Genomic DNA, 26,867 nt, shown 5'->3' on the forward strand with positions numbered 1-26,867 from the left:
AGTTCAGATGCTTAACAAGCAAATGTAGATGTTACCTAATGGGGAAAAGGTATTGTAGTAGAGAAGGCTGTTGGAGGGAACAGAGATTTTAACAGTCTGTACCTGATTTCAGCTAATTTTGTTATTCTTTTTCATTGGTTAGAAAAACTGAATATAGGTTCCTTTTGCAGCAGTTATGAGCCATATCTGTATATTGGCAGTGCATGACCGTATTAAGACAAAACTTAGAATTACTGTTGATATAGGCTGTCTTTAAAAGATGGTTCTGCAGAGTGCACTCTCTGAAAGTGAGCATCTCATCCAGAAATCCAAGATAGTATGGGGAGAAACAGAGGTCTCTATGATAGGTAATGGAATTGCCATAGGAACTTTTGAGTTAAATTTGCTCTGGGTTTTGAGTTTAAAGCAAAGTGAATCTACAGAAGAAACATCTGAAAGGCTTTTTATTCATAAATAATGCTAAATGTTGTTTGCATTTTTATGTCCAAATGGGCAAGCAACATGTGGAATGCTTAACTCATAACTTGTGTGTATCCCTCTGCTCACTTCTCTGTTCTTTACAGGTGCCATTATGCATTGATTCGTCAAATTTTTCAGTGATTGAGGCAGGTTTGAAGTGTTGCCAAGGAAAATGCATTGTAAACAGCATCAGTCTGAAGGAAGGTGAAGAAGACTTTCTGGAGAAAGCAAGGAAAATTAAGTTGTACGGAGCAGCTGTGGTTGTCATGGCTTTTGATGAAGTGGGTCAGGTGAGCATTTGTTAAAGGAGATCATTTTCTTCTAGAGTGTAATGCTTTGTTTCATTGGCACAGGTGATTTAAAGAGGTCTATATATAGTCTTAGCAATAGTTTTGACCCTGATATGTAATCATTCCTTGTACTGCTCTCATGTTTGAGGAATTCAAGTTCTGCTCCAAGTATAGCTCTGCTAGCACAAGAGTGTCTCTCTTGCTATTCGGACGTGTTGAACTATTTCCTCCTTGATAAAAGATATTTTTTTAGTCCAGAAACAGTTTTGCATGTAAGTGGAACTTCTGTGAATTCACTTAGTTCTTTCAAAAAATGCATATTAAAACTTTGCATAGGATGGTGGGATGTTGAGGAACAAAAGTATTTTTAGAGTTGAATCAAAACTCCAAATACATGTGTGGTGGAAGTGGTGTTTTTAATACAAAATTATTGCATATGATCTTTTTCATCATTCATGATGTTCAGACTGGGATTCCTCAGTTTTGATTTGGTGGAATTGTACATAATTTCTGGGGGCTTTATTTTTTGTGTAACTTACACGTCAGAATTCTTTTTCTTTACCAGGCAACAGAAACAGAAACCAAGATTGCAATCTGTTCCAGAGCTTATCACCTACTTGTGGAAAAAGTGTGCTTCAATCCAAATGATATAATATTCGACCCTAATATTTTGACCATAGGGACTGGAATGGAAGAACATAACCTATATGCTATTAATTTTATCAATGCTACTAAAGTCATAAAAGTGAGTTGTAAGTTTACTTTAACTCCAAGAATTTTATTGGGATTATTTAAAAGGAAAGCAAACAAAGACTACCACCACCAACAAAGCATTGCAGTAAAATAATAGGCCTTTTAAATTATCAAGGGGACTTTTCCTCTGAAGTGCAGACATTTCCCAGTATTGCTGTGTTTCCAGTAGAGCTTTGAGTAGTTGTATAAATATTTTTCAACCTGCTAACTCTGATGTAAATATGCTATATCAATTAAATGAGGTTACAGTCACATTCAGTGTTATGGCCAAAAGGACCTCTTCGAAGGCTTGTGAAAGCTGTCCTTTTAAATTAACGTAATTTCAGTTACTGTGGTTGGGTTTGTGCTATAACCTGACCTTTTATTTAACTAAAATACTTGTAAGGAGGAACAGCAATGAAGACAGCAACGAAGACACCTGAACACAGCTAAGTAAGCGTTACTGTTGCATTTCACAAGGTGACTTAGTTGATCTGGAGATGCTCTGTTAGTAGCAGTCTGGGGCTTGAACATCTGCACTGGATATCTTATCACCACAGGACTTTAGGATGGAAATATGCACTCTTGAGGTTAGCAGCTCAGCTGTTGCCTGCTCCTGAGTCATGGGAGCAGGCAGGTAGGTTGCTCCTGTATCCAGAGGAGGGGCATGTTTGGGAGATGGAAGGCCCACAATGAATCTGCAGGGGGAACATCTGGAATCCTGCGAGGGGAGGACCTATACGTTTAGAACAGCACCAATGACCATGGGACCCATACTAGTTGTTTACATACATCTAGGATGCATCGTTCCTTGTATTTGTAGCTTTTTCTACAGAATTTTGAATTGTTTTTCATGATTTTAAATAATTAGAAGGATGTGGAATAAGAAGGAGAGAAGGGGTGTATAGCCAATTCATCACTGCTCAGGGCTGAATGCTTTGCTTAAGTTTTCTTTTTGGAAAGCCCTTTTCTAAAATTTGTGTGCAACACTCACAGGAAACACTGCCAGGAGCTAAGATAAGTGGAGGTCTTTCCAATCTGTCTTTCTCCTTTCGAGGAATGGATGCCATTCGTGAAGCAATGCATGGAGTGTTCCTTTACCATGCAATTAAGGTATGATACATGTTTGGCCTTTGTACATTTGTGCTTGGCCAATGGAGTGGCATATCTGACAGTCCTGTTCAGGGGATCCTGTATAGTGGTTGTCTTTGTGTTTTGTTTTTTCCAGTATGGCATGGACATGGGAATTGTGAATGCTGGGAATCTGCCAGTATATGATGATATCCACAAGGAGTTGCTACAGCTATGTGAGAATTTAATCTGGAACAAAGATCCTGATGCGACAGAGAAACTTTTACATTATGCTCAGGTAACTTCAAATTTTAAGACTTGGAGAGTTGTTAGCTTAGCACCTGGGCTTTAACACCTCCCTGTTGATGATAGGGAGGAACAGCCTATGAAATGCACGTGTGTCAATCTAAAGGTGGGTGTTGGAAGTTACTAATAATACTACAAGTGGTTAGTTATTAATACAGAATAAAATGTGATCTCTAATGGATTGAACCCGTCCAGTTTTGCAGCTGCCCCAGAAGATCCTGGAACATAGTTCTGATGCTTCAGGAGAAGTTGCATAGGGGTTCTCTTAATAAAAGTAAAAGAAACAAAATGAGAATAGGCCAACCCAAACAACCAAATCAAATCTTGGAGATGAAGCATAATAGGCAATTGTGCTGTGGGAGGCAAAGAGTAGATCCCTCTCTCTCATGGTGATGGCTTGCTTGGAGTATATATAAAAGGTGAAGTTCCTGGCTTCCAGTTTACATATTTCAAGTCAAAGTGGGGATCTGCTGTCAAATGTTTTTGAAATCCTGTTGCAGTGGTGGTGGCAAAAGACACAGGTTACACACCTGAAGGTTTCCAGGTTATCAACCATAAGATGACTGGCTAAATCCTGTTCTGAACTGAACCTGCAGCAAAAATCTCTTGAGTGTGAGATGGATTCTTAGGTTTAAGTGTGCAATATCCACTTGTTTTGTATTTTGTAGTAGTATTATTTCTGTATTTCTGGTTTGTAATTTGTACTATGGTGGTGCCTGATATTTAGGGACAAGGGCAGCATGTTGAAAACCAGTGCAAGAAGACTCTCCCTATCCCTTGTGCTTAGGCTATTTTGTATGGTGCTCATAATTCACCTGTGAGAGATCTTGTCTGTAGAAGAGTTTTACCATTACAGTAGACAGAGTTACATGAAGAAGAACTACAAGAGAAAAGGAATGCTTAAGCAGTGTTTTCACAGAAAGCAGAATGTGAATCTAAGTGGAGCATGAAATTTGAGATGTGAATCGACTCGTAGGTCTAGAAGTTTGGGTAGCCATTGTTAATGTTCCAAATATTGGAATCTTTTCAAAAGAGACTCTTGATTCAGAACACTTTCAAAAGCTCTATTAAAAGTTAAAATCCTAGCAAAACCTGCAGCTTTCAGGGTTTCACTGAAAGTAAGCATCCTGACTAGGTTTCATCTCAGCTCTGGAGAAATGTGAGTGGCCAAATAGGTGGTCACATACAGCTAATGAGGCGTATTATTCCATAAGGAGGCATATTTCAAAATATTTATTCAGATTTTTCTCTGATTTAGTGAAACGGAATGGCTCTAAGTTCTTTTGCCTAAAGGCTTTCTTTACAAAAGAAAGTAGTTTTTAGTACAAAAGTGCACTCATTATTCAGTAAGTTTGTAAGTTGTTTTTATTTTATTCTGCACAAGGAATATACAATGTGCAGTCCCATTTCAAGTACTGCACCTCTATTAAAGTGCCCTCCTTGTTCCTTCAGGTGATAGTAATGTACCTTGCCAGTCGCTTGAATGCTAGGTATTTTGGGAGAGTGAAGAACTTAATCTTTGTGAATTTAGGAGATGAATTTTTGTCTGAAGTTTGCAGATACACACTCTATGGAATATGTCTTTTAATCTCGAACATCATCCCATTTATGGCAGTGGTAGTTGTACTTCTAAAGCCTTTTTTTTTTTTTTTTTGGCTTTTTTTCATCCTCGGCATGCAATATAATCATCTTGTTTTTAATGGTCTGCATATAGTGTTTGCCACTGTGGTCTGGTCCCTGAACTGACTGCCTTATAGTTCCATGGGTTCTTTTCGGTTTGGAATGGTTCCCTTCCTGAAGACTGTGTCCAGAGGTTCAGTAGTACTTCATACCTTTTCACAGAAGGGCTGAAGTGGGAAGGGGCTTCTGGAGATCCTTTAGTTCAATGCCCCTGCTCAGAGCAGAGTCAGAAAGAGCAGGTTGCTCAGGGCTGTGTTCAGTTGGCTTTTTATTGCACCTGAAGTTATAGACTCTACCATCTCTGTGGTTAACACATTCCTTCTTTCATTGTCTTTTTACAAGCGAGACCTACAAGTGGAATTAGGCATGGTAATGAGAAGCTGTGAAGTTGGCTAACATTTGTATAATTGAAGACTTGTTCAGATTTCTGTTCTAATGAGTGAGATCTAGTTTCCATGACTTTTTTCCTCATAGCTTTATCTTTAAAAGGTACAGGTGAGTACTCAAAAGTATAGGAGGTTCATTGGGAATGAAAGGCATTAGATTACATGGTATAACTGAGGGACAAAAATAAATGACTTGTCTGAAGTGTGGTGGTTCAAGTAATGGATAGTGTACTTTTCCATGAGCCTTCCTGGGGTGGGTGCTTGTGAGCTTTCTTGCATTGTGAAGGCCTTTTGGCCTTTGCATTCATAGCAAAGGAGAAGGGAGATGGGGAGTATGCGGCAAAGAGAGTATGTGAGAGGGTTTGAGCCTGTCTGTGTGCAAGACAAACAGTAGTTCCATAGGCCTTCTGACTGAAAACATCTGTGATAAGGAATAATATAACCTACTCCAGCAGTAACTGAATTAGTGCCAAATTAATTAGAATTTTAAAATCGAGTGTAGTGTGTGGGCCAGAAATCAATTTAAATTATGTTCCCAGAAGTAAAACCCTGAGGATTAGTCATTTCATCATTTTTAAGTGTGAAAATTATTAGAACTTCTCCCTCTTTTTTTTCTTGTTTATGTCTTCACTGAAATAAGTACTCTCTGTGATATAGACCTACTAAGTGTCTGCAGTACATCACATGTGTTTGCAATGTGATTTGCATGTATATATATAAAAAAAAACACACTCAAAAACCTTTAGAATAATCTCAAATTATTTTGTGAATCAGTACTTAATTACCTTAATTTTTCTGAAACTAAAGCCCATAGTTGTAATTGTGTTGGCAAGCTCCTATGGTTATCTTTTTCTTTTCAGAATCATGCCCAAGGAGGAAGGAAAGTGATACATACTGATGAATGGCGGAAAAGCTCCGTGGAGGAGAGGCTGGAATATGCTCTCATAAAGGTGAATCTGTGCAGAAAATTGTCCTGCCCAAACAGGTGTATAATTCCAGCTCTTAAACTATAATAGACACCCTTGGCTTAAAAATTCCTCTGCTGCTATTCTTTTTTAAAAATATATTAATAATGAACACTTTACTAATTAAATACATTAATTAAATATATTAACAGAGTTGTGGTGATTTTCCTTTAAGCTTCATAAGCTGAATGAAGTCTTTGACCCTTAGTATTTTTTTCTCGTAGTGTTGGTGGAACATGCTGTTCATGTTGTTTTTACTTTCCAGTGTACTGTATGGTGTTTTTTTTTTTGGTGTTGTATTTTGTTTTTTAATGGTATTGCACTGGGTAACATTAGTGCTGAGGGAGCTGTCCTTGTGTAAATGCATAATTCTGTTATGACATAGTTGAAAAACAAACAGACCCACTTATACTGGGGACTACTGATTTAAATAACTTTGTTCCTTAAAACTATGGTTTTTTGTTTCTCAAGAAAACCTATTTTAAATACAGATTAGAGGTATTCTTAGAGTAGTAATATCTAAAGTTATCTGTGTATATATTGATTGTGATTTTTTTTTCAGCATGAAGACAACTAAATATAAGAATATAAGTTGTATTTTTAGAAAGATGAAAGCTTTTACTTTCCTCCCCCCCCCCCAGGGCATTGAGAAGTATGTCACTGCAGATACAGAAGAAGCGAGATTAAATCAGGAAAAATATCCTAGGCCTCTAAATATAATTGAAGGACCTTTGATGAATGGCATGAAAATTGTTGGTGATCTTTTTGGTGCTGGGAAGATGTTTCTGCCTCAGGTAAAGACAACATGACGTGATGTACTTTCTGATTTGGCAAAAACATTGCAAATTGTAGCCAAAGCATTCTATGTTGTCTGTCATTTTCAGATACAGCTCTCGAATTGTGAAAATTCTGACAGTGCTAGGAAGTGGCCTCATTTCTTCTGTACTTTGGAACTTGAATTTCTTTATATAGTTTTATATATTTCTTTCCTTTCTCTCTCAGTGTTTTTGCTTTATTTGAAATGTAGTTTTAAATCTAGATGCATGAAAAGAGCAAACGAAGAAAAAAAAAATCTAAACTCACTTGATTACCATCAGGCTGCTCTGGGTAGTACCTTCTAAGTCTGGGCCTGTTAGTAGCTTTTCATTCAGTTGTGAGTGATCCAAAGGACTGCATTGTGAAAGCAAGTGTCATATGTAGGCCATTAGCCCAATAGGGCCAGCAGTCTGTTGCTAAAGAATGCCCCGTAAAGCTGGGATCTGGGTTTACAAATGAAGTTTTGTTGATTGTTTGAATGGGTTTAAAAGAAAGCTATGAGGAACTTTAGATTATTCCTATATCTGATCTTTATTGCTGTTTCTTTCCTCCTCCATTTATCTGTGCAGGTGATAAAATCTGCTCGAGTTATGAAGAAAGCAGTTGGCCACCTTATTCCCTATATGGAAAAAGAAAGAGAGGAAAAGAGAGCTGAACAGGGCAGCACAGAACAAGAGGCAAGACAGTCCTTTATGCAGTAACTCTTTTGTAGCATGCCGTGACAAAAATTGAAATTATTTTTTGCTAATGGTATTTATTCAGCTTTTATGCTGAAAAGTTGATCCAGTAATATGGAAACTGCCAATTTGGGCTTAATATTGTAGTTGGTCTGAAATGTACGAAGTGCGCATTTTGTGAAACTTTGCTTAGTGTGTGCCTAACCTGTTGTCAGAAGTTTCATGATGCTAAAAGCTTTTGTAGGCCCTTGATTCTGGTGTTACTTAACTTTTTGTGCTTTTGTAGACATATAATTGTAGTATTATTTATTTATAACATTTTTAACATGGATTGTAGCAAATTATGCCAACTGATGCCATTTGCCCTTGGTAAACTCTAGAACTCACTTTTGAATGTTCAGAGCCTTTTAGTGTGTTTCTCTTTTTCCAGCTCTTTCCCCTGAACATTCTCCCAGCTAAACAAACCAAATTCTTTTTTTTAATAGATATGTTGCAAGACCTTTTGTTATGATAGAATAGTATTCTCGTTGTATGTGTAGCTGTGACCAAGTGGTTGGTGACAAATGTTTTACGAAAAACAGGATCTGAATATAGTCGTCTTTTCATACATGATTTTTTTCCCCCAGTTTCTGAATATCACTTGTACTACAGTACAGGAGATATGCAAGAAATAACAGAAACAGAAATATGCAAATGACACAAATAAAAGACTGTTCATAACTGAGTAGGTAGTAGCTTCCCAGAGAGGGTTGTAGTTGTTATGAATAGCATATAAATCTTCAGTGTCTTATGACTGGGAAACAAAACAAACAAAAAAAATAAAATAACAACCTAGAACTTATAAATGTGTGTAATACACAGTGATTTCTCCGCTCCATCCAGCACTCAGCCCATTGATAGGACAAGGGTCAGCAGCATTCCATCTTGAAAGTCGTACTCAAGGAAAATGCATGAACTAATGAAAGGGTCTTGGAAAAGAGCATTAAGAATGATCAGAAGTGTAGACAATGTAATCTGCAATGAAAGTGTGGGAGTTTGGTTGTATTTGTTTGCCTTCAGACTTACCATATAGTTTTCATATTCTAGACATACCTGCAGAAAATAAAGTGGTAAAGTTTTCTGCATTCTATCAAGAGTAAATGGGGCTTAAATTTCAGTGAAAAGATACTTAAGTTAGATTGTGGTAGGAAGAAAATGTAATGGTATTGAAGCATAACAGTATATTACCTCTGAAATTTAAGAGCTTTTTTCATTGACTTACTACATGGAGAAGCTTCAGGAGGGCATCCAGCCAGCCCTGTTTCTAGCTGAGGCCTTACTAGTGCCCAAGTGTCTGACATTCTGCAGCACTGGGCCTTTTGGTTTCTGTATTGACTTGTAAGATAATTTTTGCCCTGTAATAAGTCTTGTATTTACATTGTTTTATCAAGTATTCCCCATTTTACATTTTCTTTCTTTTTTTCTTTCCTATATGCTGTGCTTGGCAGCCCTATTACTGAATTCCTACTGCTTTTCGAATGCTTATTCAATTTGTCAAGTTGATCTTGAATGCTACTATCCTTCTATTCTTCCACATAGTCTCTCCCCTCCCTTAATATCATCCATATATTATCCAATGCATAACATTTTTTTAATTTTAGGTTGCTGTTGAAAATACCAAATGATTTTCAGATTCAGATTCCTTCATGGTGTTTACTTTTTGACAGCCGACTGGTGGCGATTCCTCTGTGAGAAAAGTTTCATCATCTACCTGTACATATACTTGAAGTAATTTCTTCCAAATCTGATTAATGGAGTATGTGATAGGAGCATTGGAACACAAAGATACAGGACATCCCTTGTTTTTCTGTACTAACAAGATTGTATGCGGTAGAAATGAGTTCAGAAGAAATGAACAAAATCCATTCTTCAAATACTAATCTCGGCTTTACTGTATTTATGTGATAGGTTCAGTTTTGGTTGTTAAATATTTTTCTTCCACTCTTGACTTTGTCAGACTATGAGATTTATGTTTAATGTGCAGTAACTCCTCTCTAGTCCTGTGGAACATTACATTGTCTTCATGAGTTCTCAGAGGCAATACCTTTTATCATAATCTGGTATTTAGCACAAAAAAAAAAAAAAAAGTCAGAGTCTAGAGAATAGGGGATATTTATGTGTTTTTTTTGGCTTTCTTTCTGTGGATTTTTGAATGGTTCCTAATTCCTCTGTTGAAATCATTTTACAGTATATCTTCCCATTTGCTGTGGATCTGCTGAATGCTTGTCAAACATGAATGTAATGAATACAACTAGCATTTTAGAAAGAAAAATGACCTGATAATCAATCCTGACTATTTTCAATGGAAGGAGAATGCCTAGTCTCTTTTCTGGATGTAAAGATGGTGTCTTCTCTCTAATACATCAAGCAGATCTGTTCTCTGTTGTCATGAGTCACTTTTCTATGCGTCATCTCTCTCCTGCTCGTGCTGTTCTTTATTTTAATGCAGATGACAATGCTGGTACTTGGCACCTTCTGGCTTGTTCTGGGGATATTTGAAGTCAGTGAAAATCATTACCCTATTGCCTCCATGGGCAGGGGATTAGGACCTACTGTGGTACTTAGTCCTCTGGCTAAAAAATGGGAAGTGGAATCTGAGAGGTCCTCAAAACTATAGCAAGAGATGATGGTGAGGTATTGTGTGAGACTGAAGAGGGCAGGAGGGAAAAAAGTAGGGCCTCCGTCCTCTGCTTTCTCCACCTTGTGTTGAGGAAGAGTTTGGTCTTCCTCTGTGAATGTTTTTGTCACTGCAGAGAAAACTGGTGAGAGAGAAGAATCAGCTGTATTTATCCCCAAATTTAGATGTGGACTCAGAGGAAAATGATTTGCAGACTCTGGTAGCTGATCTGTCTGATGTTACCCAGACTACTGTAACCTCCAAGACAGTTTTAGTGCAAGACTGCCAGGAAATGCAAAGTGTTGATAGTTACATTTGAGGATAAATAGCTGTGGCTGTGGATCTCTATCAAGATCAAAAAAAGAAGCCCTTTGGATGTGTGCCCAGAACTTGAGGACCTCCTTGCTTGAGACAATTGAAATCACAGTGTGCCCTAAATATGGTTTATTTAAAATACTGTGTGCTCTGGCCCATGTTGTTTGCTGCTCAGCACGCATTTTCCCTCTTCTGTATAAATCCTCTCCCTCCCCCCCTTTTTTTTTTTTTTTTGCTTATGTATAAATTGATAGTTAAATTATCAGTTGTTATTGGGGGCAGCTTTTTTTTTTTTCATCTTTCAGCCCTTCATTAATGTCTCTAGTTTTCTCTTACATTCTAGAAATTTATTTTGAGATGTAACATTTTTCATTGCACAGGGATGGCTGACTTGCATCCCTTTTGCTTTCTCGGTTTCGTGGTCTTTTGTAAAACAGGAACACTGGGCAGAGGATAGTAAATAATGTTTAGTAAACAGCAGCATTGGTGAGAATTTCCAGGGTCCTAACAAATGTATTAGGACCATGGGAAATGCTGATACCACTCTTGGTAATATGTAAAGGTATTTTTTCCCCCAGAAAATGGCAATTACAGAAGGCAATGTAGAGTCATGAAGTAGAGAGCTACCTGATAGTGTCAATGAATATAACATGCTTTGTAGAAGGGTCTTCTTCCCCAGTTCTGCCATCTGCCTGCCAAGGAGATGAGATACTAACTGGAAAAGTGGTAGTTTGAAAACCCAAAGTGCTCAGGTTTCCACTTGAATTAAATTCTGTGCAACTCAGGTAGTCTGTTACTTGAGTCTCATCCCGCACCAACTCAAATGTGGTATTGTGATAAAATGGAGCTGCTCCAAATGGCAACACTAACGACACCACTAAAAGCCTATCACGAAGGGTCTTGTCCTGCTGGAGAATTGCTGTAGAGAAGATTGGCCTTTGTGCTGCTGGCAGGGCCTCTTTGTCAGGGCTGAATGCTGTCTGACCTAGGATCAATCTGTGGTGGTGCACCTTCCTTTCTTCAAGATTGTTTTTCCAGCTTGTTTGTTCAGCTTGGGCAGTCTGAAATAGCCTGATGAGCACATTGAAATGTGTTCCTTGCTATTTTTGTTGCATAAAAAATTAATCTCTTTTGCTTTTCCTAATTCCTGTCATTCCTCTCAGTGTTGCATTGGAAGATTACATTTGATGCATGACCAGGCATGTGATCGTGAACCTTCATTACCCTATTGTTCTAAATATTTAAACTGTTTATTGGTGAGGAATAGAGGAGTTCAGTTATTGCACTACACGGAGTGCTATTCAGATGTGTTTTTTTCATGGTTTTGTTGTTTTTTTAAATGTATTTGAATAGCGTGCGCTTGAATTGCATGAGTATTTCTTGTGTGAATTTTTATTACCTGCATCTTTTAAGATAGCTTTTAATATTGGATATATTACCTCTGCTGATCCCGAGGGAATGCTGAGGCTTCTGAGTAATTTAACTTGTGTGCTATTTGCTCAACTTTCAGGATCCTTACAATGGTACAATAGTACTAGCAACTGTGAAAGGCGATGTACATGATATCGGCAAGAACATTGTGGGAGTTGTTCTGGGCTGCAACAACTTCAGGTAAAGAGACTAAAACTAGGTAGCTGGGGACATAACCGTATTAAGGCTAACTTACTCATATACTAGGCTGGCTGCAGCTGTGGTGATAATAGAGGTGGGCATTTACTGGGAACTGGCCTGTTACCCTAGTTGTAGTAGGAAATGTGGATCATACCACCTATTACTAATGTGGAGGCAAGAGGGAATATAACATCTTTTTGTAATGTCCTAATAAACTGGCATCTGAGATGAAAACAATTGAACTGAAATATAGGTCAGAGCATAAGTTTTTGCACGTAATATTAGTTAAATATAAGTTTAATGTCTTAAACATAGAAGATTAATACCTGGAAAAAAACACACAGGATAACTGTATTAAGCAAGACTGCCTGTGTGCTTTGCGGTGTGTTGGGAAAAAGCAAGTCTTGTAACATTCTGATGAACCTCTTAGTATGTTTTTCAAGCTGTTTGTTAACTACAAGGTTTTAAACTCATGGTGGTATGTTTTTGTAATTAAGAGATGAGATTCTAATCCTAATTCTGTGTTTCAAAAGTTGGGACTTCAAGACAAGTCAGTGCTTTCAAGTCCTAATATACATAATGCAGGGTTGACAGCAGTGTTGGAATGAATGGTCGTTTCCATGAGTCTTTTGTCAAGTGTCTGTCAAATGTTGTGCAGAACTGAATGCTTTGGAACTGTCTTATCACTCATTCATTTTGTTTTGTTTTTGACTTGTCTGTAACTTGTTCTTTAAAAAAGAGCCAAATTGTCTCTTGTTTTAAAACACAAATGGCTGAAGCCAGTACCAGTGTTGTGTATATGTAGTACATTCATCTGCTTTCTTGAGCTTTTATTTTTTTTAAACATAGTGAACTGAAGCCATGGTGCTTTCTGTCGCCATGGTCATGAGTGAGACTGAATGAAGCCAGAAGGCTGGCATGGCTCACTTGGAAAAAAACAAAAACAAACCCAATCAACCTTAACAATGGCTAGGGCTAATAGGAATAGAGCACTAGCAAGGGAAGTGCAGTGTCTCATTTCATAAAATACAGGCTTTAGTAAGACAAAAGAAACTTGATGTGAATCAGTTTATGTTCCTGACATAAGGTATGATATCCACAAAACCTTTTAGTATTGCCTGAATGACTTCAAATGAAAAAAAATTACTCAAAACCAAAACCACCCTCTTGCACTTGAATTTTCTTATCAACTGTGTCATCTGGAACTCTGTATTGAAATTTTTTCCAGACCCACAGGTGTTTCTTATATTGCAATTTCCAATTGAGGTCTTGAGAGAAACACAATCTCAATTTTAATTTCAATATTAGGTTAGCCATTTATTGTAAGAGCAATATGTTTGCCCTTTAATAGAACTATTTGACTACTTTTTTAAAGAATCTTGTGTCATCTCACTTCTTTTCACAGAGTTATTGATTTAGGAGTCATGACTCCATGTGATAAGATATTGAGAGCTGCTGTTGAGAACAAAGCAGGTATAGAGAGATTTCATTAGTACTCCTGGCTTATTTAATTTTAAACCCCACTTGCTTTTTTTTTTTTTTTTTTTTTGGCTACTCATTGCATTTCTATGCTGTCAGTGGTTTGGTCAGACTACCTGCAAGTAAATGAAAATTTTTGTGTTAACAGAAGCAAGTATTTAGTATTTAGCATTTCTGTGAAACTTAGCCCAAGGAACTGAAAACCTGCATTAAAAGGACAACTCCAGGAGAGATATTTTAGTACTTGTTTTACAGATGGATAAATGGAAACTTGGAAAGGTTAACTAACTTTGTGTTGGATTTTAAATCAGTAGAAGAACTTGGCATTCAGCCTGCTAAAGCAAGGAGTGTGAAAAACAAAATGTATTGTTCTAATAAAAAATGAACTTTCTTTCTGAACCAAGCTATAGTTTCTGTGAAACAGTCTGTTGCGTTTTGGAAAATATTTGTATGGATCAGAGGTGGTGAAGTTTGAAAGCATTTGCTGTTTCAAAGAGCAAATGTTATAATTTCTGTGCTGATCTTCTGAGGTTTAAAGTTTGCTAATCAGAAGCATTGTATATTTATTGTGAAACTAGAGCAGTAGGTGTCCAGCAGCTGTGAAGACTGTTTGAGAAATGTCTTAAACTGAGGATTCGGAATCAACCTTCATTCTTAGAAAGCTTTTACTTTCTAATTAAGTGAGACCTGGCTTCTAGATTAGAGATTACCATGCTTTCTATTTCATTATTTTTTTTATCTGATGCGTGAAGATAGAAATTAAATGCTTCCTGTAGTAATTTGTATGTAATGCTAGAATGGATTTACTAAACATTTTGTGTATATGTTTGTAAATTTGCAATAGATATAATTGGCCTGTCTGGTCTCATCACCCCTTCTTTGGATGAAATGATTTTTGTCGCCAAGGAAATGGAGAGATTGGCAATAAAGATTCCTTTGCTGATTGGAGGAGCAACTACTTCTAAGTAAGATATATCAGTTGGGAAGATGGGGAATGTGTATGAAAATAGTGCTAACTAGGGAGAGAAACCTATGACCATTTCTTTCTTCCTTTTCCCTCCTTTTCCCTCAACACGTATACTGGTATGAGTTTACTTGAGAGTGAATGTTTGGGACTTTATTCTAAGTGAAGGGCGTAGGGGAGCCCTTTCTTCATATCATTTTCGTGTCTGTAGGGCATTGCAGATTAAGAATTATTGTCAAATTAACATTATTAAACAATTTTGTAAAATTTATTTGTAGAGATAAATGTAGCTGGCAGCAGAAATTTTGTTTTGAATATGGGAATAATTTTATTATATATATACATACCTTGTATTCAGAAATAATTTTATTCATTTGAACTCTGCATAAATGTGTACTTGTGCATATGCCCAGATGCACACAACTTCTACAAAACACGTCAAGTAAAAGGATTCTTTATGGAAGATTGCACTGGTAATATATATTTAATTTTACTTGCACAGTTTTAAGTTTAACTTTGTGTGCATTCTGAAAGGTTGTGTATGTTAGAGCTTGGTAAGGAAGAAACAACTGCATTTATTCTCTGAAATGGGAAGACATTTATAATGAGTAGACCATACATACTTGAAAAGGTGGAAAATTAGATTATTTTGAAAGAGAGACTGGATTCTGAATATAGAATCTACACAGTGAAGTTTCATCTTATCTTACTATAATTATGTTTCTGTTATTACTATACTGTTAAATTCAGATGCTGACAAATAATGGTAATGGTATTATTATGGTAATAGACTAAAAGAAAAAAAAAAAAGGATACAGTACCACTGTAGGACTATGCCGTTTCTTTTGTCTGCTCCTATCAAAGTTGAAGATACAGTATCTTTTTTTTAATAAAGATCAGAAATGCACCAACAAATTAAGGTAATTCAGGACAGTTGGTTACATGGCTGTTGTGTAGTCATCAGTAACTTTGATGTTCAAGTGTTTTAAACATCTGACACCACCTGAAGGAAAAAAGGCACTTAGGCCTCAGTTCAGGACTGCTAACTTTAATTTGAACAGCTAAGTACTATTATACAAAAGTGATCCTGAGTATTTCAATGAGTAGGATTGGAATATGAGTATATGTTAAATTAATTGGGAGTTTTTTATGCAAATGAATTGGCTGACCTAGAAGTTGCAAATTTATTCTATCTATTGACACCTGGCAGAATTCCTTCTTCAGGTGAGTAGACAGAGCCTCGGGTTCTGAAGTACAGTATCATGGAAGTTTAAGCAATCATCACTGCATTACATTAATGTTAATTCACGGATCGAAAAGGTAGGGTGTGGGAGAGGAAAAGCTAAGCAAAAAAGATTTTATATATATATATATATATTAATATATATATGTATAATTACAGTTTTTGTTAGCCTAGTTTGGAATATTCTCTTTGAAATTTTTGATATTCAGACTAACTAGTTAATGACTTTGTCAGCTGGTGAGACAATGTAAGTTGGCACATTACTTATGAAGCATTCTGATAATCTGAAGTAAAGAGTTTGTGTACCTATTATTAAAAATCTGTGCTTAATCATCCCTGCATAGCAGATGGATGCTTTCTTGTTTTGAAGATCTGGATTATGCATTAAGTCAGGATTTTTTTCACTGGGCATTTTGTATTTTTTTGTTTTTGATTCAGTTGTGAAATGCTCAATCTCTTTCTTTTTCATTTAAGAACACACACAGCTGTTAAAATTGCCCCCCGATATAGTGCACCTGTAATTCATGTCCTGGATGCATCCAAGAGTGTTGTGGTTGTAAGTTCTAATTTCCTACTTTTCTGTTGCGCCTCTCATCCTTTCCTCTTAAGATTCGATATTATGGCAGAAAACTGGAGAGGCACTGCAAAGACCAATTTCTAAACTACTGTCACTTCAGCAAATTTTTTGCCGCTGCCGGGTTATCTCATCAAACTTAATTCACTTATTGTCATTGGATACCTTTATTTACATGCCAATTTCTCTAGTGATGGTGGAATGATTCACTCTGAGTCCTTGACTGTAGTTCTGAGATGTTTTAAAATGAGGAGTGGTGTAGTTAGATGTGATCTGCTGTTCTCTCTGTTTTGGGTATATTGCTGCAGTTAGTGATATGGCAACAGGAAAACAGTACTATGAAATGGCTGACTGGTGTTTTTTGGAATAGATGCTTTCTGTTAAACAAATGAGTAGTCTTAGTGGGGAAAACACATGCTGGAAAGAAGTAGGGTGAGCTGTGTTATTTCTCTGACTTCAGCCTCTAGGATCTTGGAGTATCCTCATGCTGGGCTCTGCTAGTGCTAACTGTGTAAGAGGACATTATTCTTGCTAATAATCATACTCTTAAATATATTTTGAATCTAGTTTGCAGTTCAGTGGTAAGACAATTTAGTATTGTCAAGTGTAATTGTGTAAGGTTAATGGAAACTAGATTATTAAAGACAGATAGCTTAGTCTGAAATTCTCACTGTGGCATTACTATAATATCTTACAATATGTACTTAGTGCATTCTCGTTTCTTTTTTTTAGTGCTCTCAGCTCTTAGATGAAAGTGTAAAGGATGATTTCTTTGAAGAAATATTAGAGGAATATGAAGAAATTAGACAAGAACACTATGAGTCTCTCAAGGTACAAATATAATTAATTTAGCTTCTTGTTTGGAGTGGCTAGTACTTGTATTATTACTAACTCTGAGTTTCAACTCTTTATGAAGACCTTGAGGTATACTTGTGTTGATTATGAAAAAAAATTTCTGACCTGTAAGGGAAAATTCTTCATGGCTCTAACATACAGTTGGCAAATTCTGTATTGTCCTCAATGGACAGTCAGTGGTATCTAGGACATCTCCTTGGGGCTGGCAGTCACATCAGTTTAACCAGTCTAAAGGAGACTGGTGTGCTCCTAGGGTAGTAACTTAAAACAGGAAAATACACTAAGGTAACTGAAGTAGCACTGGTTGCTTTTGGTGATGCCATGCTGTATTCTGAGTATTTCTCACTACCAAATTTTCCTATTGTGTTTGTGTTGTTTTGGTTAGGGATCTAAGCAATGTCAAAGTAGAGAGCTGGGGCTGCAATTTTAGGAGAGTGAAGAGAAGGAAGGAATGAAATGCAGAAGTTGATGGCACAAATTAACAGTAGTAAGCTGTTCGTAGAAGCATGTCTGATGCTTCTGAGGTTGTCTTGTAAAGAAACAGAAACACTTGGTCCATGCAAGTTTAAGACCATTTTTGCATAGGGAACCAGTAAACCAAGATGAGATCAGTGAGGTTTGCAGTGAATTCAGCTGGGAGTTGGTGGAACTGAAAATACATTTTTTGTCAGAATTGACCTGAAGACATCTTTGAATAAAACTGTATAATCACTATGATAGTTACAGTTTGTCTGAAAGATAAGTCGTTTTATAAAAGTAACCTTAATGTTCATACAGGAAAGAAGATACTTGTCTCTACAGCAAGCTAGGAGAAAAGGTTTCCATAATGACTGGTTATCAGGACACAAACCAGGTCAGTTTAGTTGTTGATTTTACTGTGTCTTTAATTTTTATTTATTTTATATATACATTGAATAATACATAAATTGATAAAGCTTCATTAAACTTCAGACTTCAGTAGCACTGTGTTAGAAATAGTGTAACAATTTGAATAAACTTGTGTCTGTTTGAGCAGACTTTTTTTGTTCAATCTTGCTGTCCTGTCTCAACTTTATATTTTTCATAGTATTCAAAAAAAAAAAAACAACAAAAAGACTTAATAGCAAGTTGGAAAAAAAAATCTAAAACAGAATTTCCCATAATACCGTACAATGAAATATGAATCTAATGCACCCTTTCCAAAATAATGTTGGACTGGCTCATATGCAAACATTATGTACCACATTCAGGCAATGCAAGTTGTGACACAGCATGTGTATTCAATTCCCCCTTACATTTTAAAGGAAAAAGAGGTACAAATCATTTTCTGCCCATCCCGCTACCAGTTTCTCTACCAGTTTTATTTTTAATACTAAACACTAGAATTACAAATGGCATTCCCCAAGAAGTTGCATCCTGTAGTGGCATTAACACTTGACTGCTTTCTGTCACTTCGTTTACAAGGGGTGTGTTAACCCCTTAGTAGGCAGCTAAGACCTAGTCAGCTGCTTGCTCGCTTGTACCAAGTGGGATGGGGAAGAGAATCTGAAGGATAAAAGTGAGAAAACTTGTGGGTTGAGATGAAGGCAATTTAACAGGTAAAGCAAAAATGGTGTGCAAGCAAAGCAAATAAAGAATTCATTTGCTGCTTCCCATCAGAAGGCAGATGTTCAACCACTGCCACGAAAGCAGAGCTTTATCACATAGAACGGTTGCTTGCAACTGCAAACACCATAATTCAGGATGTCTCCCTTTCCTCATTACCCCGACTTTTATTACTGAGCTTGATGTCATACACTGTGGAAAATTTGTTTAGTCATATAGGGTCAGCTGTCCTGGCTGTGTCCTTCCCAACTTCTTGGGCACCCCAGCCAACTTTCTGGCAGGGCAGCATGAGAAACAGAGAAGGCCTTGGTGCCCTGTAAGTGCTGTACAGCAATAGCTAAGACATAGGTGTGTTGCCAACACTGTTTTGGTCACAAACCTAGAATATAGCACCATATTGGTAATTACAAGGAAAATCAGCTCTATCCCAGTGAAAACCAGTACAAAGACTCAAGAAGATGCTAATTTTCAGTAGCTCGTTTTGATAAAGGTCACGTTATGAAGTAGTGAACAGCGTAGACAAGTACAAAGCTTGTGGATACATCATAAAAGATCCATCTCTCTCTTTCACTTGTGTCTATGCATCTGAACAAGTGTGTGGTGGTTGCAAAAGCTCTTTCAAATTGCATAGTAATCAACAGAGCTATTTACAACACCATAGGACATAATATGTTTGCGTATAAAAAGTGGGATTTAAAATTATGAATGGCATGTGCCCATAAAATCTGGTAGGTAAGGATAGGTTGGTTATGGTCTTAGATTGAGTATTTTGTCTGATGAAATACGCTAAGAAGTCCAGTAGTGAGTAAGGATTAATTTATAGGAAAGAACAGAAGGCCTTGCATTTTTTGTTTTGGCTTTTTATGCTTTTTTAAAAATCCATGTAATAACTGTAAAGTATGGTATGACTTGGGAAGGATAGGGCACTAAAAATTACTTGGGAAGAGCTCAGTTGTAGTGATGGAAGCTACTGAGCATCAATTATGCTATACATATAAGAGCAGTATTAAATAATTCCTTCATGAAAGATTGTACTTTTGATTCCTACAGTTAAACCAAAATTCATTGGTACAAAAGTCTTTGAAGATTATGACCTGAAGAGGCTAGTAGAATACATTGACTGGAAGCCTTTCTTTGATGTCTGGCAACTTAGGGGAAAGTATCCCAACCGGGGTTTCCCTAAAGTCTTTAATGATAAAACTGTAGGTAAGTATTGAATTTGCATTTATTGCATGCAGATAATCTTAACAGACCTGTCATGCTGCATTAAGATTCTGAATGGTTTGATATACACAGGAGTGGTAAAAATACATGTAAACTTAAATGTCACTGAAATCATTTGTGTAAAACAACACTTACTGGCATATTGGCACGTGAGGCAGAAAGAGTGCTTAATCATATTTAGAATTCACCTACAAAATACAGGGCAGTGTTTTAATGACAGAAAATGGTGACAGAGCAATTAACACATGTTCCTGTTAAGGGTGAAGATGTCAAGAAGGCTCTGTCTCTTTGATACTGAACTTTAGTAGGTGTTGAAATACGTGATGAAACTGCAGGTGTGACGCAGAAATAAATGTTCTGGATTGGCTGCACTGTGGTAATGAGGTGCACACACATTTTCCCTGTTGCTCACTTCATTCTGCATCCTCTGCCTCTACTGGAATGGTGCTGGCTCTAACAATTGTTTTAAGATGTATATTTTTACAGCTGTATACACATAATTGTACTGCTATTGTCTATGCTGTAGCTGACACATTGTTGCAGTCATCAAAAAATTACCTGGAAAAGGAACCAATCTTCAGCAATTTTTAAACCTGTTTAAACTGGTTGTGAAAGCACGTCTTTTCTAAAGGGTTCTCTTTTTTTTTTGATAGGTGAAGAAGCAAAGAGAGTTTATAACGATGCTCAAAATCTGCTGAAAATGTTGATCAATCAAAAGAAATTACAAGGCAGGGGTGTGGTTGGATTCTGGCCAGCTCAAAGTGTTCAAGATGATATCTATTTATATGCTGTAGAAGAGGCAGTGGGATCTTCGGAACCGATAGCAAAATTTCATGGCCTGAGGCAACAGGTACAATGACAGAACACTTGTTAAATAGTGATTTTTTTTCTGAATTGCAAGAATAGAGCACAAGCGTCCTAATAAAATCTGTGCAGAAAATAGTTGTTGTAATCTGTCTGCAGTCATCCTGCCATTTCTTTCACTAATAACATGGTTTTATTAGTGATGACCCAGGTTCTTGTAGTATTTGTAGTATTTTGTATTGCAGTAGTACAGAATGTTTTATGTATTTGACAGCTTTAGATAACGGTGTGTTTTCTGTCCTCGTTTTAATACTTTAGCCATCTGAAAGCACTGTGCTGTATGTTTTCGTCACAAATTCTGTGCGCTAAGTTAGAATCATCTAATGAGCCTTAGTTCTTTAATAATATCCCTGGATACTGCTTTTAATGAGGCATTCTGCTTGGATGTGTTGAAGGTTAAAAATACCTTTAGTTATAATACTAGCAAAATAATGCTCAGTGAAGATAAATGTTTCTGGCAACTTACGTAAAATTCCTCTCGATGAAGAGGCAGTTTAGAATTAGTTTGCTGCTAATTCTGCTTGTAAGAATAACTACTTTAAGTGTTTATGCTTTAATCATATATACGCTTGCATTTATTTTGATAGATCGAACATTTTCAACATATTCTACTACTTCTTCCCAACATTCCAATTTGGTGTCTTTATAGTTCATGTATGCAGTCATCAAACATTGGAGAAACAAATCTAACAAACACCTAAATTTCTGGAGTACAGTCTTCTATGAGGACAGTCTTGTGCCAATATTGCAAAATTGTACTAAGAAATACATGGCTTTAAGTTTATTCCAGCTTTTGGAATAGATAATCTATTGCAAGGAGGTGGATCTAGTAGACAGCCTATGGCAGATATTTATATAAATGGTATTCACAAATGTTCAAGGAGGGCTGTTCCAGGGCCTTACTAACTAGTTAAACATTTTGATATCCCATGTAAATCAAGTTTACTACACTTTCTTTTCCTGGCCTTTTCCCAATGCTTTCCCAAGAAGACTGTGTTATTTGATTTTTTTTTTTCATACTTTTTTTTTACATATTGGAACACTGTTATTTTCCTCATTCTTTTTTTCTTCATATGTTCCCAATTTAGTCAGGCTTTTCTCAAAGATTAAGAGTATTATTGTGGGTACCATTCTTTTGGACTCTATTTTAGCTACATGTCATTCAGTCTAGCATACATAGTAATTCAGCAAAGGCTTCACCAGAGCATAATAGAAGAGAATAACTGTCTTCTGTTTGTTATATAAAACCTTCTTTTCAGAACACAGAGTTCTCTCCATGATGTTGGCACCATTAAGCGTGTGATGAAATGTGATGAAAATCTAAAAGTTGTAGATATGTTTAGGGTTTTCTAGGGTTTTCTTTAGCTATGATCATTACAAAAGAACCTTAATGTTAATATAGAGGTCATATACATAGGCAGAAAAATATTTCTTCAGTTTTATGGTACTTTCTGTAATCCAGTAATCTATAGAAACTGTTGAACATACATCTTTGTTTTTCAGGAATTCTGTTTTTTTTTTTTTTTTTTTTGTATTTATATTTATAATTTTTATGAAACTGCAGTTGGAAATTAGTTTAAAGCATTGTTAAACACTGAAACAGTGTCACAGAATAAGAAAACCAGGAGAGGATTTTTCAGCCAAGTGATAGCCATGAAATAACTTTATTTGTAAGCTGGATACATTTACAAGTGGAATATATTCTACTCCCCATGTTAACTTCCTATAAACCCCTTTGAACCTTGTTTGGGATTCAGTTTACTGGTAATGATGGATGAATTTTGTTTCAATTTGTATGTAGATAGCGTAAACCTAGACATGTTTTTTTTTCTGGACTACTGAGCACATGGTTTATAGGATAAGAAACTGTGAATGTTTATAAACTCTCACGGGCATTCCATAGTGGGAGTTGCTGAAGAATTCTGCAGTTTGTATAATTGGGATGCAAACTATCAACCAGCAGTTTTGTTAACAAATGTACAATCTGACTGTAAGAGATGGAAAATTTGTCTTCTTCCCCAGTGGCTGGCACAAGACCGTTCCCTATTTTGTAATACATTGCAGAATAAGCTGTTAAATCTCACTAGCTGTAAATAGAACCAGAACATCTCTCTATATCTGCTCAACACAGCATCTCTCTCCTTTGACATTTGTTTTTTTTTTTTTTAGTGATCCAAACACCCTCAGAGGAACAGAGATGTTTTTTCTGTCTAATTTAAGGACAGGAGAGCTGTCATGGCTCAAAGACTAGATAGGTGTTAGTCAGAAATGTCTCAAGCCCTATAGTCTTGGTTTAGATCAAGAAAAAAAGATCAAAAATACTGGTTTAGATCGAGTGCACTCTTTTTTTTTTTTTAATGTTCTGATTTATTGCATTATTTTCTCTTTTTATTTTAGGCTGAAAAAGACTCTGCCTGCACAGATCCATATTACTGTCTTTCTGATTTCATAGCACCGCTGGATTCTGGCATTTGTGACTACTTAGGCCTGTTTGCTGTGGCCTGCTTTGGTGTAGATGAGTTGTGCAATGAATATAGGAAACAGGATGATGAGTACAACATCATAATGGTAAAGGCGCTTGGAGATCGGTTGGCAGAGGTACGAGGTTTTGTCGTTTTCTTGCAAATTTTCTGTGTACTAAGTTTGTTTGACAACTTGCCGTGTCTAGTTTTAGCATAAGCTTAGACTGTTGCCTTTAATGTATGCTCTGCATTAAATCTGGAAGTGAACTGGTTCTACGGGACCTCTCTTGAGAGGTGAGTCCTCTTCAGAGACAGTGGGGAGTCTGCTGTCCATATGTACCAAGTGCGAAAGCAGCTCTGAGCTGTGTGTGAGAGTTTTGATTTAATACAATTTAGTACATTTTAAAACAACACTATTAAAACTATTTTTAAACCTTGCTTTATCTACATGAGAATGTAAGTTTTGACCCAGGTAAGACAAACCAATTACATTTTTGAATTGCTTGACATAGCATCAACATGCCTTCTGCTTTAATGGTAAACATGCACATGGGTGCAGTGTACATGTACAAGTCTTTTGACTTAATGTGCCTTAGGCTTAGGCAGACGTGCTCTTAAAGCCCTAACTGAAGTGGTTTAGAAAGTCCTGTCCCTTGTCCTACACTACATCTGTCTGCTTGCCTCCATGTTCACACATCAGTAACCACTATAAAATTTACAGGAACTTTAGAGCAAATGTGATTAGCTCTAGTTGTATATTTTAACCCATAAGAGTTATGGAAATTATTATTTGATGCCATCCAAAGATATTTACTGAAGTAGAAATTTCTCCTGAAGGCAACTGTTGCTGACAGTAGTGTTAGCTGTAAAAGTAGGTTTATTAAAAAACAAAACAAAACAAACAAACAAAAAAACAACTGTCACCTACTTTCAGTTGGAGGAAGTTCCTCTGCTGAAAAAGAGCAGTAGCCCTTATTTGCATCTGATAATAGCACGGATGCCAGAAGGATGTGGCCTTCCACGGCTAGACCTGGAGCAGATACCAAAAATAATCAAGACTGTTGTCTTTGGTGCTCTAATGATGTATCACTACCATAACTAAATTAACTTTATCTTCTCTAGTTATCGCTCTAGCTTACCTCTTTGTTTACATAGGATTTTAAAGGAGGATCATCAAAAACCGCTGCCATCTACCAATAAGAGATTAAAACATCAGAATTACAAAAATAAGTACTGTATGTGAATTTTAATGCAATCAAATTTCTCAACTGTGCTATGATGACCCTTAAAAAAAATAATAAAAATTGCACTATATCCCAAGGCATTTGCTGAGGAGCTTCATGAAAGGGTTCGAAAGGAATTTTGGGCTTACTGTAGTGCCGAGCAGCTAGATCTCTGTGACCTACGCAGAATTAAATATGATGGAATTCGCCCTGCTCCTGGGTATCCAAGCCAGCCTGACCATACAGAAAAACTGACCATGTGGAAACTTGCAAACATCGAGGAAACAACAGGTAACTGGATCAACCTTAATAAGATTCTTAAGCAGCATTTGTGTGAATTAATGATTGTAATGCCAACAAAACAATGAATTGGGGTATGCAGAGCTGCATAAAAAATTGAACTGAAGTAGTTCTGGGAATTGCTGTCTTTGCCTTTTCATTGTTGTTTTTATTTTTCCTCATTCAAGAAAAAAAATTTCAAAATACTGCCAGTGCTTTTGCTGAAGGAATTAGCAAAATCCTAATTAGCAGATTGCATGCAAACAGAGTTTTGCTACACTGAGAGAAAAACTCTACCATCCTTATGGCTGCAAGAAGACATTCCAGATATAAATAAAATAAAAACCAATTCAGCGATTTGTTTCCTGGACTACAGAAACTTTGAGATGGTAACTTAAAAAAAAAAAAATAATAAAAAAAAAAAGTAAGAAAGAAAGAAATTATATGTCTTTCTCTGATATTTTGTGTGTTGGACATTCCACTTCTAGCTCCACAATTCCAAAATACCTTCTGGTGCTTCAAAAGCTCTAGTTAACCATTTTCCAAAATGTCCAAGACTTTTTTTTTTGAAAACAAACTATACCGTTGCTCTACAGTAATGCTGTAATGAAAGTCTGCAATTTATTTGAAGCTGTATGTATTTTCTTCGGAATAGATAACAAATGAAAAATAGTTTTATGTTTTTAGTTCATCTGAAAGTTTCTTGTTTTTTGTTTTCTTTTTTTTTTGTTGTTGGTTTTTTTTGATTTTGTTTGAAGTTGCCCAACAAAAAAAAGACTTTGAATTCAAGCTTATCAGTTCAGAGAACAAGAATGCTTTCATTTTTTCATTCTCTTTTCCAGGAATTGGTTTAACTGAATCACTAGCAATGACACCTGCTTCTGCAGTTTCTGGCCTCTACTTTTCCAATCCCAAATCCAAATATTTTGCTGTTGGCAAGATATGTAAAGATCAGGTAACTTGCACTGTCCATTGTGCTAGTGTTATAGCATTCAAAAACAACTTGTGACCAGGTGATCCAAATTTTTTATGTCAACAGTAAAAGCTGGAGTTTATGAATTGTCATCATGTCTCTTCTCAGGTTGAAGATTATGCACTGAGAAAAAAATTGTCCGTGGCAGAGGTGGAGAAATGGCTGGGACCCATTCTGGGATATGATACTGAATAACTGTGGGAGACGTGGGCAAGCATTTTCTTCTAATGGTCCACTTGTTAGAAGGAAGAATGAAGTGGCATCTATTACCTTTCATCGCTGCCCTTAGTATTTGTTGGAAATGGTTTGTTTTTGTCACTGGTCTGATCAAAAAAAAAAAAAAAAAGAAAAGAAAAAATATCAAACCAACAAACCAAATGAACAAAAATCCAACAAGAAAATCCTACTGAGAGGTTTTCTGCCATCCAGTATCCAGTATTTCATCTGATTGTTTCTAATTTTTGATCAAGGAACATATATTTCAGGTATGCCATGTACTTGGGACCATGAATGCATTGCAGGTCTCTTAATCATAGCAATATGCTTTTATTTGTATTTTTTGCACAAATACTCTAGCTGAGCAACTAGTTGTAGGGTGAGATGTGGAAGTTGCACACCCCTCCTGTCTTTAGGAAGGCTTTGAAATGAGGGCCTAGTATTTGTCCCATTGGCTGTGGACATGTTGAACAGAGTTTGTCTTCTGTTATTTGAATGTGTTTTAGCAAGTCAAGGTCATACAGAAATATGATGCAATTTTTTTCTGTGAAGTCAGGAAAAATTTTAAACTGAGTGACCAAGAACAACCAATGTACAAACAGATCTTTTTTATAAAAAAAAATAAACAACTGTCTGCTCCATATTTAGGGCTTGTACATAATGTTTTTCTCTCCAAATAATAATTCAGGTCTTTAATTTACTATGTGATGATGACTGTAGTTAAAACTATCAAAAGATATAATGTGGTGGAACAATATCAGGGATGCTGTATTATGATAAAACATAAATGAGATGTGTCCCCCTAGAAAACTCATGCTTACTTTCATCTGGCTACAGTCCATTTCTACTCTGTGTAAAGTGTAACGATACCTTTCTTCCTACCTGTTTTGTTGTGAGGATTAATTCATATTTAAACTTTTGTATGTGAAAAGTATGACAGAAGCACAACTGCTACTATTAACA

At 36.4% G+C, this 26,867-nt stretch overlaps 1 protein-coding gene across 9 annotated transcripts in view; it reads left to right on the top strand.

The window, feature by feature from the left end:
- MTR (5-methyltetrahydrofolate-homocysteine methyltransferase) overlaps positions 1–26,053 on the top strand; it is a 45,054-nt gene extending 19,001 nt beyond the window's left edge. For 4 of the 9 annotated variants that reach the window (XM_084285370.1, XM_084285372.1, XM_084285373.1 and 1 more), the window contains 19 exons: positions 564–749; positions 1,315–1,494; positions 2,478–2,594; positions 2,710–2,850; positions 5,785–5,874; positions 6,531–6,683; positions 7,275–7,382; positions 11,864–11,964; positions 13,370–13,437; positions 14,288–14,408; positions 16,125–16,206; positions 16,957–17,055; positions 17,857–17,932; positions 19,714–19,869; positions 20,541–20,737; positions 23,149–23,349; positions 24,535–24,727; positions 25,558–25,670; positions 25,797–26,053. In XM_084285370.1, the coding sequence (XP_084141496.1) occupies positions 564–749; positions 1,315–1,494; positions 2,478–2,594; positions 2,710–2,850; positions 5,785–5,874; positions 6,531–6,683; positions 7,275–7,382; positions 11,864–11,964; positions 13,370–13,437; positions 14,288–14,408; positions 16,125–16,206; positions 16,957–17,055; positions 17,857–17,932; positions 19,714–19,869; positions 20,541–20,737; positions 23,149–23,349; positions 24,535–24,727; positions 25,558–25,670; positions 25,797–25,883 (2,469 nt within the window). In that variant the 3' untranslated portion in view covers positions 25,884–26,053. Of the gene's footprint in view, positions 1–563; positions 750–1,314; positions 1,495–2,477; positions 2,595–2,709; positions 2,851–5,784; positions 5,910–6,530; positions 6,684–7,274; positions 7,383–11,863; positions 11,965–13,369; positions 13,438–14,287; positions 14,409–16,124; positions 16,207–16,956; positions 17,057–17,856; positions 17,933–19,713; positions 19,870–20,540; positions 20,738–23,148; positions 23,350–24,534; positions 24,728–25,557; positions 25,671–25,796 lie in introns of those variants that run through there. The other 5 variants (XM_084285371.1, XR_014618341.1, XR_014618342.1 and 2 more) reach the window with 5 other exon arrangements.
- Positions 26,054–26,867: the final 814 nt, after the last annotated feature.

This window comes from Netta rufina (genome assembly GCF_964035555.1).
Source record: "Netta rufina genome assembly, chromosome: 3".
Taxonomy (NCBI): Eukaryota; Metazoa; Chordata; class Aves; order Anseriformes; family Anatidae; genus Netta; species Netta rufina.